Source organism: Penicillium malachiteum (assembly GCF_028827825.1).
Source record: "Penicillium malachiteum strain IBT 17515 chromosome Unknown utg000002l:1.0-8849297.0:1.0-8852440.0, whole genome shotgun sequence".
Taxonomy (NCBI): domain Eukaryota; kingdom Fungi; phylum Ascomycota; class Eurotiomycetes; order Eurotiales; family Aspergillaceae; genus Penicillium; species Penicillium malachiteum.
This window is the reverse complement of record NW_026643095.1, coordinates 4,008,214-4,023,889: the sequence shown is the minus strand read 5'-3', so window position 1 is coordinate 4,023,889 and position 15,676 is coordinate 4,008,214. Positions and strand designations below refer to the sequence as shown.

At 46.2% G+C, this 15,676-nt stretch overlaps 7 protein-coding genes across 7 annotated transcripts; 3 read left to right on the top strand and 4 right to left on the bottom strand.

Annotated features, from left to right (window-relative positions):
- Positions 1 to 657: 657 nt before the first annotated feature.
- Positions 658 to 1,992, bottom strand: N7483_004553 (phosphotransferase family protein; the record flags this gene model as incomplete). Its single annotated transcript, XM_057087990.1, has 1 exon — positions 658 to 1,992. The coding sequence occupies one exon, from the start codon at positions 1,990 to 1,992 to the stop codon at positions 658 to 660; it is 1,335 nt and encodes a 444-aa protein (XP_056947819.1).
- A 775-nt stretch (positions 1,993 to 2,767) lies between these two features.
- N7483_004552 (uncharacterized protein) lies at positions 2,768 to 4,092 on the bottom strand (the record flags this gene model as incomplete). Its single annotated transcript, XM_057087989.1, has 5 exons — positions 2,768 to 3,150; positions 3,209 to 3,273; positions 3,346 to 3,463; positions 3,522 to 3,888; positions 3,940 to 4,092. The coding sequence occupies 5 exons, from the start codon at positions 4,090 to 4,092 to the stop codon at positions 2,768 to 2,770; spliced, it is 1,086 nt and encodes a 361-aa protein (XP_056947818.1).
- A 1,153-nt stretch (positions 4,093 to 5,245) lies between these two features.
- On the top strand, positions 5,246 to 6,664 carry N7483_004551 (uncharacterized protein; the record flags this gene model as incomplete). The annotated part of the gene is made up of 3 exons (XM_057087988.1): positions 5,246 to 5,736; positions 5,820 to 6,268; positions 6,351 to 6,664. The coding sequence occupies 3 exons, from the start codon at positions 5,246 to 5,248 to the stop codon at positions 6,662 to 6,664; spliced, it is 1,254 nt and encodes a 417-aa protein (XP_056947817.1).
- A 1,193-nt stretch (positions 6,665 to 7,857) lies between these two features.
- Positions 7,858 to 8,919, top strand: fbp1 (fructose 1,6-bisphosphate 1-phosphatase; the record flags this gene model as incomplete). Its single annotated transcript, XM_057087987.1, has 1 exon — positions 7,858 to 8,919. The coding sequence occupies one exon, from the start codon at positions 7,858 to 7,860 to the stop codon at positions 8,917 to 8,919; it is 1,062 nt and encodes a 353-aa protein (XP_056947816.1).
- Positions 8,920 to 9,551: 632 nt separating this feature from the next.
- N7483_004549 (uncharacterized protein) lies at positions 9,552 to 10,174 on the bottom strand (the record flags this gene model as incomplete). Its single annotated transcript, XM_057087986.1, has 2 exons — positions 9,552 to 9,923; positions 10,034 to 10,174. The coding sequence occupies 2 exons, from the start codon at positions 10,172 to 10,174 to the stop codon at positions 9,552 to 9,554; spliced, it is 513 nt and encodes a 170-aa protein (XP_056947815.1).
- A 1,652-nt stretch (positions 10,175 to 11,826) lies between these two features.
- N7483_004548 (uncharacterized protein) lies at positions 11,827 to 12,030 on the top strand (the record flags this gene model as incomplete). The annotated part of the gene is made up of 1 exon (XM_057087985.1): positions 11,827 to 12,030. One exon carries the CDS (start codon positions 11,827 to 11,829, stop codon positions 12,028 to 12,030), a length of 204 nt encoding a protein of 67 aa, XP_056947814.1.
- A 397-nt stretch (positions 12,031 to 12,427) lies between these two features.
- On the bottom strand, positions 12,428 to 15,641 carry N7483_004547 (H(+)-transporting V0 sector ATPase subunit a; the record flags this gene model as incomplete). The annotated part of the gene is made up of 11 exons (XM_057087984.1): positions 12,428 to 12,522; positions 12,617 to 12,640; positions 12,717 to 13,412; positions 13,475 to 13,588; positions 13,642 to 13,823; positions 13,885 to 14,047; positions 14,107 to 14,134; positions 14,186 to 15,013; positions 15,071 to 15,306; positions 15,366 to 15,444; positions 15,516 to 15,641. The coding sequence occupies 11 exons, from the start codon at positions 15,639 to 15,641 to the stop codon at positions 12,428 to 12,430; spliced, it is 2,571 nt and encodes an 856-aa protein (XP_056947813.1).
- Positions 15,642 to 15,676: the final 35 nt, after the last annotated feature.

Sequence of the window (15,676 nt, the reverse complement as noted above, 5' to 3'; positions counted from 1 at the left end):
GTAGGCATGTCCCACATTCCTCTGATAGGAGGTGCACCTTGTTATGATTTTTCTTGTTGCATTTTGTCTGATGTCTAGTACAGTACCCAGGAGGATTCTGATAACGACAGTTACCAAGTCCCCCCCTTTTGTCCTGGGCAATGATGTGTTGACTGATCCCCCTGCACTACCATGGCTTCGATATTAATAGTGCCTTTATGTATGATCAAATGTGGGTTGCTTTGCGATTGGCTTTTATCGAGACCGTGTACGTCAGAGAGATCAAGGGTTCAAGTTCTTGATACAGTTGTGCCTCAGGCAAAGGACTCGGAGGTAGTATCAAGACGATAATCTGGAAAATAATGCTACTAGTATGAGTTGTTTCGATTTGGGACTTAGATAGCACTTGAAGGTAAGCATCCATCTGCTTGGGATGAGAACTCATCATTTATAGTTTCCTACTACATACTGATATGTCACCACCACACCTCCGCTCGAATGATGAGGCTCAAAATCTGTTAAAACTTTTGGCTGGGTAGGCTTCAAATTCGAATCAATTATGTATAACGATCACCTGGGCACCTGGGCAACTGATCGGTACACCCCCAATTAATCCCTTGGCCAAAAAGCATATAACACGTTGATCAAATCCCTGTCAAATTCGAAGAGATCAAAATCTTACTGCCTTTCAATTTCTGCTTCTGCAATCCTCCCGCTTTGACTCCATGCAGCATCCTCTTTCGGGGAATATGATTCCGAGTCGTCCTCAGCTATCTCATTGGTCGAAGCAGGTTCAGATTGATCTTCTAGATCCAATTTGGGCAAGTCCAGTGATTCTTTCAGTTCATCCCATTCGCTCTGTAATAAAAAAAAGGCTCTGTACGCCTCATTCGTGTTTATGCCTTCAATAATGAACCTGATAAGCTGCCTGGCAAGTCGATACCGGTCATCGTATGAAAAGCGAGAATAAATCGGACCAGCTGCCTGTTCAAAGAGTTGTTTTAATTCGCGCAGCTCTGCCGTTGATGGCTCGTCGCCTGCAACCCGCTTATCTTCAATGCTGTCATTAACCCACAGCCACATTGGAGGGTCACAAGACATGATCAGCGGTGCAAAAACTGCACTGTCCCAGTCTAGAACGCCGGTCAAAGCTAGAGATTCCGTTGGTTTTGAAGACCCAGCCAAAATATTACGGGGTTGAAGATCAAGGTGACATAGACAGTAGGAGCTTTCATCCAGTACTCCAAGATCATTCATCTCTGAGGCCATAGTAAGCAAGTGGGGCTCCTCAAGTAACTCTACCTCATCGGGATTTGAGGCTGCCACTTTCTCAATTTTGGGCTCAAGGATCGCGCGAAGCATATCGAAGCATGATTGTGTCGCAGGTCCTTTCTCATATGGCAGGAGTGTGACCACTTCTTGATCACCGAACGGTTGTATCATCAATTGCTCTTCAGGTGACTTCCAGCAGAGTCTACCAGTAATAGTACTTCTGATAGAGTGTAACTCAGAGACGACTCTACCCAGACCCGTTGCGATAGCGCATTTCTCATCATGGGTTAAATCTGCATTTATTTTATAAAGAGACTCGCCAGGTATACGCTTTTGGAGCATAAAAGGGCGACCGAGAGCATTGGAACTCGTCAAGTCAAATTTGACGGTCTCGGGGACTGGGATGCTTGATTCCTGACGGAGTAACTTGAGGGGCGCAATATCATAATCCAATTCAACAATCTCGAATCGTGGGACGCGGAGGATGTACTGGATTGAAACAGGTGGTTCTTCATTGCTTTTCACCACAGATACGCCAGTAATCCTATTGAAGCCGCCTCCTTGTAATCGCTCGATCGAAATTTCACCAGAAGAAGTGTCGAACAAATGTTGGCATAGCTCTATCACCCGTTTCTGGAAGGTCTCGAAGGGCTCCTGGCTATATATGAGGGTCGATGACTCCGACTGGGAGTCAGATTGGTATTCACAGTTCGATCCAGGTGTTTCATCCTCAGAAGCCATAATGTTGCGGTTGTTGCAGCTTAAGAGCTGGGGTGTCAAAATAGAAGAACAGGGGTTGAAGGATACTTTTAATTCATCTTTGATGCTAACCTGTTGGAATGTCTCTAGGGCAGCCAAGTACCTAGGTACGCATGGATGTAGCTGACCAAAACAACCTTGGAAAAAGGCACTACTGCCCAGGTGGGTACCCAGCACTATACTTCTTTTGGACAATTACCCCACATATATAATATCACGTGCACGGTAAATACAGTTTCAAGCATACCAGCCCTGGAGTCCTGGAGTGCCCCCGCCCGAGCTGGAAGCCTAATTTATTGCAAGCTGCCCACCTGGACAAGTGAAGTTTTGAATTTTATGGTGGAAATCTCAAAAATTCCATACAGGAACCTTGGAATCGTATTTGAGAAAGAAATGGGGGATATCAGATACATCCATGGATCCCGAGGTCCTGTGCAGTGTTTTGGAATGGTTAAATTACCTGTATTTATCCAAAATACGAAACGGGTGACCTAACACGATTTTGGTGCCCATGTCCACCGCCAGCTCTCTACGACAGCATACCACAGCCAAAAAAAAATCCACCTTGGGGAAAACCTCTCAATTAATTTGATCGTAAAATCAAAACCTCACCTTGGAAGCTATAAACGATGACAACAGTGGTTCTTATTCGACAAATCGATTATACAAAAGAAATCAAATCGATTATACAAAAGAAATCAAGTCCAAGCATGTCTCCAGAGCTGTACCAAACTTTTACGATCTCATAGACCGAAGTCTAGACCTTCCTGCCAAAGGTCTCATAACTCACAGAAATCTCATCTGTCCGCTCAATCCCAGCAGCGCCCCGAAGAATAGTCTCATCGCTCGTATTGCTGGTAGTATGCTGAATAGCATTCGTCTGATCGGTGAATCCTTTGGGCTCAATGACAGAGGAGTCACCAGCAGACTTCGAAACCTGGCCGTAGTGTCTGCTGCTGCTGTACTTTCGACCACTTCCGTACATGGGAAAATTGTATGAATTGTCGCCAGACGATCCGTCTTTGCCGTCTTTGCCGTATCGCACGCGGATATAGAGAGGTCTGAGGACGGGGATGGTGGAGCACATTATCGTGACACAACTTTCGGTCGCGGACCAGATGAGCATTGGAACTGTGTCGTCTATGCGATCCATTAGTTCATATTCGTGTTAGTTGAGTGTGATAGATAGGAACTTCACAGATGTATTCGGAGGCATCGAGACCTGACAGGGCAACGGTGCGGACGATCCCACATACTCCAGCGCTAAAAAAGGTATCAATGTGAGATTGAGGACCACAAGTTTAGAGCGCATTTGTTGCATGGGATCCAACTTACAATACTCCAAGACTGAGACCACAAGCGACAGTGATCTTCTCCTTTTGCTTCATGTTCAAATCCCAGACCACGAACCATGGAAGAATGGCGAAGGAGAGATCTGCAGCTACAAACCACGCTGAAGACCACGATTCAGATTAGTACAGTGTACATTGTTTCAGACAAAAGCAACTTACATCCGACGGTATACCCGACATTAGAGAAATTGAGCCAGCAATTTCCAGGGGTAGATGGATTCCAGCTTTTCTGAACCGGCACACACTGAACAATGACCGTGATACTCGCGAATAGCGTCAGAACAGCTGTGATAAACAAACAAACCCAAATCACCCAAATGTGTATCTTATTTCGCACAATCCGAAGCAAAAACATTCCAACAGCTGCTTTGCCGACGCCAATGACCATGAGACCAGCTACCTGGCTGAAGAGCTCATATTTCACGGCGGTAAAGTACGTTTCTGCATCTCCAACGGTCGCATACAATTGTCCGAGGCCATAACGCGTGGCTATGGTGACGAAGACTGTATAGAGTATGTGGAGCACCTGCAAGATGTCAGTATCCCATGGGATTGAGATGCTATCTCGTTAACTGACCAGTGCAAAACAGACCAAATAGTCATCGATTCCCACGGAATTCAAAAGCTTCTTTCGTGTGTACAGTCTTAGTACCACGAAGAGGGTAAATATCACCACTTCAACCCAAAGAACTGCATTGGTCATTGGTCCTAAGCCTCCGTATACACCCATGTTGAATTGTCACAGGGAGTACTTGAGTATCTTAGGAAGAAAGAATGATCATCAATTGATATAAGACAAAACTAAAATCTCTCTCGATTTATCCAGAATTAGTAGGCGATATAGGATTGATTCAATTCTAATATAACCTTGGAATGTCTCAACCATTCTATGGTTTCTGATCTATACACTGAGCGACATGAATCAATTCCTGCACCCCTATCACCATCCCCGAGAAACAAAAGTACTCCAAGAAACGAGTTTTATATTTTAAACGAAGACACGTGGACGTCTTCCGTCCACATAGATACAGCGGAAAGGAATAATGTAAATGACAGGTACGCTAATCGCACGAGCTCCGCACTAAGCGTCAGTCGCAACCTTGCACGAGTCAACTGCGGCCCATGCTCACGCCACAGCCCCACATAAAACGTAGTGAAGGACATGACAGGTAATTTAACTTCCTACAGGTCATATTCGAACGACGATCAGCGCAATTGAGGACTCTTGACAGAAAACGTCGTATGTTATTCTTCCCCGACAAAGCAGCCCCCTGAATGACTACCCGTGTCGATCAACCCCTCTCTGGTTTTCTAAGAGTGTCTAGACCAGGATTTGCAGTTGTGAGATGTCAATTCTACCTTAAAAAGGCTAGATGACTCCACTTCTTCTTCAAAGTTCCGCTGCTTCATTGCTTGGATCAATGGCTTTTTCTCCCCGAAATTAGCTAGCTGTTCAGGAGGCTTGCGTGTAATACCACTACTTAGAGCAGATAAATCATGAAACAACGGTCAGAAGTTTCTTCGCCTTCTAGGTTTTATCACTATGCCAATGGCGTATGCCCCGGAATAATACTCCAAGGCCGTGCTCAGGACGTTGTGGCGAGCGGACGGGCCGTTAGAGCCATTCCAAAACCAATTGGCATCGACACAAGCTCTTATCAAGTATTGACTAACTTACTAGTGCTTATGAATTAACAAAAAAAATTGAAGTCAAGGGCCTTGAGAATCCCTAGGTGGCTTGAGCTTCTCGGTTCTTGGTTCAAAGGTGAATGCCAGTGCGTTCTCTCCAGACTTATATACCATTTCCCCACCTGCTTGTCCGACTCGAAGCATTTCCAGATTGTTCAAGATATTTTAATTAATATTTTTATCCTATTCACATCATGGTCTCGTTGAATGAAGTAATAGTTGCTGTTCTCGATGGCATCCAATTCGACGCATTTGGCGGCGATGAAGTAGAGCGTCTGAAGGTCCGCTCTGCGGCGCGTCGGCTGCTCGCCAGAGTTGAAACACCATATGAGCGGGCATGGGGCTTCTGCTTTGAGCATCCCATAGTTTTTGCTGCTTTGCAAACATGTATCAATCTGGGACTGTGGAAGAAGTGGACTGGTATTGGAGGTGGTGAGAAATCTATTGATGAGTTAGTGGCAATGACCACGCCGACTGTTGAGACTAATCTGCTACGTAATTTCACTTCCGATTTCATTCTTTTAATTGAACACCAAGCTAATCAGAGACATTCAGGTCGACTCTTTCGCTTAATGGCGGCTTTCAATATTGTTGAAGAGGCAGGCGAAGACAGATTCAAGCCTACTCCCTTCTCATTTGCTATTGGTGATGAAAATACCAAGGTCCGAGCCTCACTTGAAGCAGCGTATGTATAGTCAACACTTCTTTAGAGACCTTTTATTTCGGAAATCACTTGAATAACAACTAATCTTCTTTGTTTCTATCTAGTACAAACCAATATTTCGCCGCGAACCAGAACCTACCGAGCTACCTCGCCAAGACCTCGTACAAGGAGCCAACAGACATTAACGTGAACAACTACTCGGACTCCGATCCAGAAGGTCTCAATTTCTTTGGTCGTCTAGGAGCCAGTCCTAATTGCTTGGAAGCCTTCACTGGTCATATGGAAGCATGGACAGCGTGGAAAACTCCCTGGACAAATGTCTACGATACAAAGGATCTGTTGGAAGGTTCAAAGCTTGACGACGGCTCTGCATTTGTAGTTGATATCGGTGGGAACACAGGCATTGATGTTTCCCGTGTGTTGAACAAGCATCCAGAGCTTCCTGCGGGTGCCCTGATTCTGCAAGATCTGCCGGAGGTTATTGCCAATGCCAAAGTTGATGAGAAAATTACAACAATGGTGCATGATTTCTTCTTGCCGCAGCCAATCAAAGGTGAGTACATAATAGTATACTGGCAACCTCATCTGAACCTTGGAAGTTATCTGTTGTCTAATCAATATCCACATCCATACAGGAAGTCGGGCCTACTTCATGCACGCCGTTCTCCACGATTGGCCAGATCATAAAGCCAAACAATTGCTGGAAAATACAAGGGACTCCATGGTGAAGGGGTACTCGAAACTTTTTATATATGATATTGTTCTTCCGTCCACCGGGGCAAGTATCAGTCAAACGACCATGGATGTACAGATGCTAGCACTGCTGTCTGCTTCTGAGCGGACTGAAGGTGCATGGAAGAAACTTTTGGCTGATGCTGGGCTTCGAGTTTGCAAATTTTGGCCTGATCCTCAGCAGTATGAGATGGTGATTGAGGCTGAAATTGCGTAGTGGGTTGTGACTGTCAGTAGGCTGTTGTTAAGATATTCAGATATGGATATGATACTATCCCGGCCATGTCTTCAAATGTTCTTAAATTTTCGCAAATTATCATTTCTGAAATTGTGGAGAACAACATATATTACTACCTAGTACCCATACCTAGTAATCTTTGGAACCTTTATCCATTTGAATGGAGAAAAACCATTGCCACCGTGACTGGCATACCTATCATTGTTTGATATAGTAGTTGAATTAATCCAATTGTATGACTAATATCAGAGGAGTTGTCCTCCAGCACTGAGTGCTGCTACCACTGCACATATGTGCATTATAAGCCTATGCCATTCATGCAAAAAAAAATGATTGACCACTGTCAAATACCAAAAAAGGAAATGATAAGAGGGAGATTCGAACTCCCGCCCCGAAATCGAGACACGGATAATTGGATCAGGTATACCTGAACCGTGCGCCTTGGACCGCTCGGCCATCTTACCAGTATGAATATTATCTAAAGATAAGTATTATCACAATCGTGAATTCTAGATGCAAATGTTACTATTAATATTATCGCAGAATAGATCCTCCGAGGCATCAAATTTTCGTGTTCAGCTGATTCCTTAGGGATTATATTCTTCCGAGAGATCGGCAATAGATCGGGTCCTCGGGATCTAAGTACGGAGCAGTAATACTGTATATAGTAATGTAGTGGACCATTAAGATCCAATTTTTTATAACTCTTCATGTCACTTGACTGATATTTCTATAGATCATCACAATCTTTCTAATTAAAGATCAAATTTTTCTTATATAATTTTTATCTCTTTTTTTTCTCTACTTCGTACAACATAACCCCTATTATGGGGCGGGCATTCTCGGTCAAAAAAGTGAAGGGGAAAACCGGAGCTCTCGGTCACGCGGGGAAGAATGACGAAAACGCCGCAATTCGGGATGTGAAGTCACTCCCCCGCGGCAACTTGCTTCTGACTACTTAGACCGGTTTACACCCTGACGTTCTCGCTCCACTTACTTTTCCTTGAAATATTTTAATTCAAAGAGCCTCTTAAATTTGGAGCTTCTTTGACCCCAATTACACATTCAATTGCTTGTGATACTCTCTCCCCCACTCTATTCTCGCAACATTATCAACTTATATACTATACCACCACAACACCAACTTCCTATCTCCAAAAAATCCAATCACAATGGCCAGCAACGGAGCTCCTCCTCCTGTCGGACAGGAAAACATTAACACCGATATTGTCACCCTCTCCCGGTTCCTGACCGAGGAACAGACAAAACACCCCGAAGCCTCGGGAGACTTCACCCTGCTTTGCCACGCCCTTCAATTCTCCTTCAAGTCCATTGCCTACTACATTCGTCGCGCCTCTTTGATCAACCTGACCGGTCTTGCCGGTTCCTCCAACACAACCGGAGACGACCAGAAGAAGCTGGACGTTATCGGCAATGATATCTTTATCTCCGCCATGCGGGGTTCAGGCAAGTGCCGTATCCTCGTGTCCGAGGAAGAGGAGGAGGTGATTAAGTTCGACGAGTACCCCGATGCTCGTTACGCCGTTGTGTGCGACCCAATCGACGGTTCGTCCAACCTGGACGCCGGTGTCTCGGTCGGTACTATCTTCGGTATCTTCCAGTTGCCCGAGGAGATCGTCGGCGCCAACAAGGCCGTCGGTCCTGAGGCTCTCCTCCACCCCGGAACTAGCCTCGTTGCTTCCGGTTTCACCATGTACGGTGCCTCCGCTCAGCTGGTCATCACCATGCGTGGTGGTGGTGTCAACGGTTTCACTCTGGAGAACTCGCTGGGCGAGTTCATCCTTACCCACCCTAACATGAGACTCCCTACTAAGCGCGCGATCTACTCCGTCAACGAGGGTAACTCCATGTACTGGGATGAGTGGTGCACTCAGTACTTCCACTCTCTTAAGTACCCCGCTGAGGGAGGCAAGCCTTACAGCGCCCGTTACATTGGTTCCATGGTTGCGGATGCTTACCGTACTCTGTTGTACGGAGGTATCTTCGCCTACCCCGCCGACTCCAAGAGCCCCAAGGGTAAGCTCCGTATTCTGTACGAGTGTGCGCCCATGGCTATGGTTTTCGAGAATGCTGGTGGTCTGGCTGTCAACTCGCGTATGGAGCGATTGATGGATGTTGTTCCCGAGCATATCCACGATAAGAGTGGTGTCTTCCTTGGATCTAAGGATGAGGTCCAGAAGGTCATTGATATGTACAACAAGTACAAGAAATAAGTGATTTGATGCTTATTATCAATTTTCCTGCCTTTCCTTCCTACATATTGACTGATTTATTTCATGAGTCCACGCAATTCTTATGACCAGGATTAGTATTCTTGTTGTCCTTGGTCCTTTTATAAGTGATGACATTTCTGGATTCGCCGGTTCATTCAGCGTTTTGATGTTTTGCAATTGGATACTACGCCATTTAAAATCAGATTAAAAGAATAATACAAAATATTATCAAATAGAGTTCACTTGTCTCCATATTTTCAAATTCTTCTAATACTTTGGATTTTACTGTATACCATGCTACGTGAAAGGAATGCATCTCCTTGCCGTCGATCAAAGCAGGCCCTTCTCATTCCTCTCAAGTACGCATATCCCAGTCTAATTATTGAAGGCGATGAGAGGATGGGATGAAGTCTCAATGCACCTGACTGAAGCATCATTGAGTTCTTATCACATGGTAATAAGCCTAATTATGGCTCGATATTGATCTATGAGAGAGCTCCGAGTCGTAGCCAAATGAACAATGAGATAATCAAAACCAAAACATTGAATTTCAAATAATTTGTATAGTTATTGCACTAATCTCGACAGTCCATTATACTTCCACCATAAATCCATCATCAAAAACCTGTAAATCACAGCAAAGCAGCCACCGCGGCCATAACAACCGGAGCCGCAGTAACGATAGCTCCAGCAGGACCAGCAACCGCCGCACCGGTAGCTGTAGCCGCAGGCTCAGTCAACGACTTCAGACCCGCAGTCACAGTCAATGCGTAGTAATAATCCTCAGTAGGGGCAGTTGAATAAGAGACCTTGGTAGAGGTAGAGTAGTCGACATCAGCACCAGCCCCCGAGTCCGTATAGCCCGCACTCATAGTACAGCTAGCAGAGCCAGTGAAAGAGTGCAGGGAGCGTTCATAGGATTCCGTAACAGTGTAATCGTAGCTTGTGGAGTCGCCAGAAGTCGAAGCAACGTACTTCGCCGAGAAGCTAACAGTGTCGTGACCCTAAATAGCGGTCCACGAGTTGGGGATATTACAGTCTGTTTTCGCGGCACCCTTGGCACAGCCGACATGGTAGGTTGTTGTGCTGGATTTCAGCCTGCTATACTGGCCACAAGGCCTGATCCACCATCACCTAGGTTGGGGATCGCGACGTCTGTCCATTGAGGGGAGAAGAGGCCGAGGGTGGTACTGCTGGAGTCGGCGCTGGCGCCGAGGGTAGCGAGAGCTACGGCGAGGGAGGTTGAAGTACGCATTTTGAATGAGATGTAGTCAATTTAAGACGTCAAAGTGTGGTTTGGAGAGGCTTTCTTCTGGGTTATTGGTATAGGGTGAGATTTGTCTGGAGAAACTTGGAAAGGCGCCTAAGGGTCAGATTTGGGGCGAAATGGGTCATTTTTACTAGAATTTGGGGCTGAATCCTTAGACCCTCTAACCTGGAAGCATCGGACTTCGCTTAGCCCCATACTGGATAATGGAGCTACTGCTAGACCCTTAAGCAGTTGAGTTCGGCAGTATCGTCCGAAGGCCCCATTTTTCCAAGGGTCTTACCGGGCTTGACTCATTTTTGTCCGGTCAATCATTGGATCATAGGGCGCTGTGGCTTGATCAAGATGGATATTGTTCGGCTAGATGACTAGCGTGGGATCAGGGGAAAGGTCCAGGCAGAAATCACATTTGGGTGTCCAGTGTTTTTGCTTCTTCCAAGACATTGGACCCTTTGAAGGATGGCGTTGACTCCACCCCGCTAGCCCTGTTTAGTATGGACCCCGTCCACCGGTTGACAACACATATCTAAGTCACAGATTCAGCGATGATCATGACTCGCAATCAAGGCATCACTATTCACTAGCATCGGGAACTGTCCGATTGGACCATGAAAAGCGCTTTCTAGTGATGGTCAATTATGTTCCCTGTCCATTCCAGCCTACATCCTTGACACTTCATAATATTATGACTCTCTTTTATCCCTCATCGGTCTATTTTCGAACCGGAATACGAAAGCAAATATCAAACACACAAAAGAGAGACAGACAACCTTGCTGAGAATTGGGCATCAACCTTCATGAGAATCCAATAGAAAGAGCTCAAAAGTGTACGCAGTTGGGATTTCAGGGAGAGCCGATTGCAAACTTGATCACTGGGCGATCATGACTACCGATATAACCCCTAGTCTCACCTCCCTCGCTGATTTCCATCTGTCCTTGAGTACAGAAATGGTAAGATCGTTTGACTTCTATTCTCACAATGTCAGAAAAACGTGAAGATGTCAACAACTGTCCCTCCGACTCTGAAAAGAGGTTAATATCATCGACTGCACTATTGTCGATGTCGAGCTTCCTCCCTTCGATGCCAAAGAACATCTTCGGACCCTTGAAGGGTACTTAATGACTCCCTGGGGTTCTCCGCAGAGGATTCCAGAGCATAAAGCGAGTCTCGAGCTTTTGATTGAGCTATACTGGGCCTTTGATGATCAGTGCGAGGAGTTCAAACACGCAAAGATTCTCTTTGTCTACGATGGAAAAGTTCATTATCGTAGGCCATCCGACGATGTGTTCGCCTCAAGTCGTGTCTGGACGGATGTATGTATTATCATCATCTTTAGGTCTATGTGTCTCCCAGCTGATAATTTTGCAGAGAAGGGTTAGTCGGATAACACTGAAGGAATATTTGTTCCATTATTAATAGAAAGATTGTTAGTTCCCTATATACCAGCTGGCTAAGACCACAGAAACGTCCTGTACACCAACAGCCCCCATATGCTGACCCGAATGTCGAGTTTCAAGGTAAATATTTGGAACCATCTACTTTCAGGTGCGGAGACATATGATTGCTACACTAGTTTTATGCCAATAGTCGGGTGCCAAAGGACGATCTACCACCCGGTACAGAAGGGAAATTTGTCAGAATGCAAGCAGTCTTTGACACGGGAAGCTTGTTACAGACCATCTTGCAATCTGACCTCGATGCCCTCGGGTTCGATATGTCGAACTACCCGAGCCCTGGTGAGTTGGTGAATATTACCACTGCCAACGGAGTGGGACAGGCGCAATCCATCCGCATCGAGATGCAATTTCTAGATCACCAGAATCTCAAGCTACATGAGGGTTGATATCCTGAGTTTGCCACAGTGCGCCCTAATGGGCAAAGCATTCCTCGGCTCTCTGGAGCATGTGTGACCCAACACTTTTATTGTGCAATTCCTGTTGGAAATACCCAATTATTCATGGCACAGAAGAAGAATGGAATTTGCGCAATCATGAAGTAACGAAGTCATAGAGTGAGGAGAACAACACCCAAACGAAGAATTGAGATCGATGGGTCCAAGATAGTAGATGGTTGAGCCAAATGATACAGCCCTGGGCACAGGGATATCCATGAAGAGATTCAAGTTCTAAGATTTTTACAATATAAATGACTAAAAAGGCACCGGGAAATGAATGACAGGATCCCACAGGGATACTAGATCACGGTTTGGCTAGAAATGAAAACGAACCACAACTCCCAGATCAATCCACAGGGTCCTCCTCTAGGATGGTCTTGAAGGAGAAAGGCACCAGAGGAATACCCTCGCCGATCAAATGCTTGGAGAAACTTTCGACCCCTGTTAAAGAAAAAGTTAGACAAGAGAGCAAAAATGACAGAGGGTGGGGTTCGAAAGTAAATATTGATCCGAAAATAGGGCAAAAGGCACTTACAGTGAAGACGCAGGGCGTGTAACACTGTTAAAAGGTTCGTTAGCATTCTGATACCAAGCTCGAGCTTTGACCCAGGAAGGTCCTGGTTGGTTAGACTTACTTGCTGAAACGCCCTCCATACCCACAAGTACGGCACACGACAAAACGAACCACATGAAGAAGCAAACGACAATCATGATGACCTGAACGACGCCTTCTTGCTCGAAAGCGGAGCCGAGAGTCATATCCCAAAGAACGATCGAAAGCTGCTGGTGAGCCAGGGACAGAGCCCAAAGACGCAAGTAAGAGGCTGTGTGAGAGATACAGTTGAGACAGAACTCGATGGTGTGGATGACCTGGTGGATCATTTCATCGCCAAATTCAAACTCGCCATGTTCATCATCGTGAATGTTCTCAGAAAGCATGGCAACACCTTCGCCCTCGCTAGCCATGCTGTCACGGCCGGCACCAAAGCCTCCATCCATATCACCGTCATCCTCAAGGGCACTGATACGAGAGTGTTCGCCAAGACCCCGGTATCCCAAGGCACGAGCACGGTTATGCTCACGACGGAGCCAGAGGGGCTTGAGGAAAAGCATGATAGGCACTTGGACAACGGCAATAAGAAGCAGTAGCACCTGAACAGTGCTCTGGCCGCGGTACAGCGGATTCTCAACATATCCTGGTCGAAGGAACATGAAGATCAGAAGGTTCAGCAAACTTGGAGGAGCTTCACCAATCGCCTGCCAATCCACAGACCACTTGTAGACGATAGTAACAGCGAGGTAACCGAAAATGGACTGGAAGAAGAGGAATCCTAGAAACACAATGATTAGTTGATGAGAACCTAGCCATATGGGTTTAAAATTTGGATGATACCAGGAACGAAGTTGCCCCATAGATCAGGCTTAGACTTGAAGTGGCGAGCGTTGACATATTGCAGGCAGAGGGCAAATGTCATGTGAGCCCAACCCAGTAAAATGGCCATTTTCACTGTAAGACACAGGGTTAGTAGTGATTTCAGGATATTGGGGCTGATCACTTACTCTTCATACTGTTCGAAAATAACAAAGCATTTTCTGTACCGTGCCAGGCCCAGTCCAAACCGATTGGGAAGCGGTAATCGCCATTAAGGGTAGCTTCGACAGACTGCCCAGCTTCAAAGTCCTCGGGCCACTTCCACGCGCTAGGCAGGAAGGTCATTGATCGCGAGAAGATATCGTTGTAACTAAGACGGTTAGTATAGTGGACAAGCTCTACTGATGTATAAACAATGGTGTAAAACATACAGAATACCGGTGTAGATGGCGAAAATACCCATCATCAACATAATATATCGTCCGTAGAATGCCATGTACGAAATCTCATCAAGCTTGGTGCGTGACAGCTTCTTCTCGAAGAAAATCATAGCAAGAGCGAGAGAAAGCATAATGATACCGTGACCGGTGTCGCCTGTGGATGGTTAATGCAAAGATAAGAATAAAAGCTAACAACTCGCGGAGCACACTAACCAAACATAACGGCGAAGAGGAAGGGGAACTTGAATTTTGTTAGTTAAACCTTTCCTGGCGTGGCTCGAAGATTACTCACAGTAACGACGGTGTAGATACCGGGATTGACCTCCTGGTACTTCGGCACACCGTAACTGTTCACGATTGTCTGGAAACCCTCGGTGAATCGGTTTAGTCTAAAGTGAGTTGGTGGAGTCTTGTTGGTTTGGATTCTGTTGATGATGATGGGAACCGAGAGACCAGCGGCAGTCGTCAAATCTTGGAGAGTCGCCTTGATCCGAGGAAGAGAGTTCGTTGGGCACCACGCTTCAGCAATTAAGGTCTTCCGTGCTTGATCGTATGAGAACTTGTTCAGCGTGTCATACACGGCTTTTTCCTTCTTTATAATGATCATCCAAGCACAAAGACCTTTTCCAATCTGGGAAAGCTCAGCGTCCAAAGTGTTCTTGGTGTTTCGCAGGACATTGCCAATGTCGCCCAAGCGAGTGTTCACCTCATGGATCTGATCTCTCCGCAGCTCACTGTTCTCATCGACTCCATACAACGAAGCACCCAAACTCTCGCTAATCTTCCGGATCTTGGCGAGAATGTTCTTTCCGTGAGCAAAGATCACAAAGACATTCTTGTGGATCTCCTCGTTGGTGGAAGGATCAATGATGGGCTCAGAAATCTCCGACTGGTTCATGTAAAGGTTACCACGGAGAGTTCGCCAGAGAATACGCTCGAAGGCACCGATCCGATCGCGGGGGATGACACCAGCAACAAAGCCAATGTTCATATCAGAAAAGCTCTGCTGGCCCTGGGAATCGCCGTTGGCACCGTTGGGAACATGCTGCTCAACGTCGCGGAGCAGAGGCGCTTCATCATTGTCGAAGGATTGGCGGATATCTTCAGTCTGAGTATGAGCCTGAATTTTAGAAATTAGTATTGGTTCATCTTGCAAAACTCCTCTCTTGGAACTGACCCGATCAAAGAATCCACCAGCTTCTCTTAACACCCAGCGCCACTCGGAAAGCTCGACTTCACGCTTCTTCAGGGTCTCGTAGCTATCATTCAAGGAAGCAATGCGCTGCTCGAGGGTTTCACTGCGCTCGGCCAACTCATCAATCTCAGAGGCCATGGGGGCAGCCAGGGTGTCCGAGAAGTCGGTGGATGGACGCATGGGAATCGACGCCTTCTCGATCTGAGAACGGAAGTAGCCTATTGAAAAGGATGAGCAATCGGATCATCGTCTATGGGAAGTTCGGTGAATATCATACGGAGCTGTCTCTCGACATTGTCAAGGCGGCGGATCTCTTTGGTGAAGGTGCGTTGGAAAGCATTGGTATCAGGGTTCAACTAGACGCGTAATTCAAGGTCAGTGGGCTTTTCAACGGCTTTCCCGAGACCTCGACAGCAGTGGAACTTACGTCTCTGAATTCAACCTCTCCAAGCTCACCCAAAGTGCTAACGACCTCTCGTCCAATCTCATTAGCAATATAGAGTTGGGTCAGACTCATGTCCGAGGAGCGGAAGAAGGTGTCTTGCGCAGCCATGATGGATATCGGGCCTTTACAGCCAGACTGTTCAC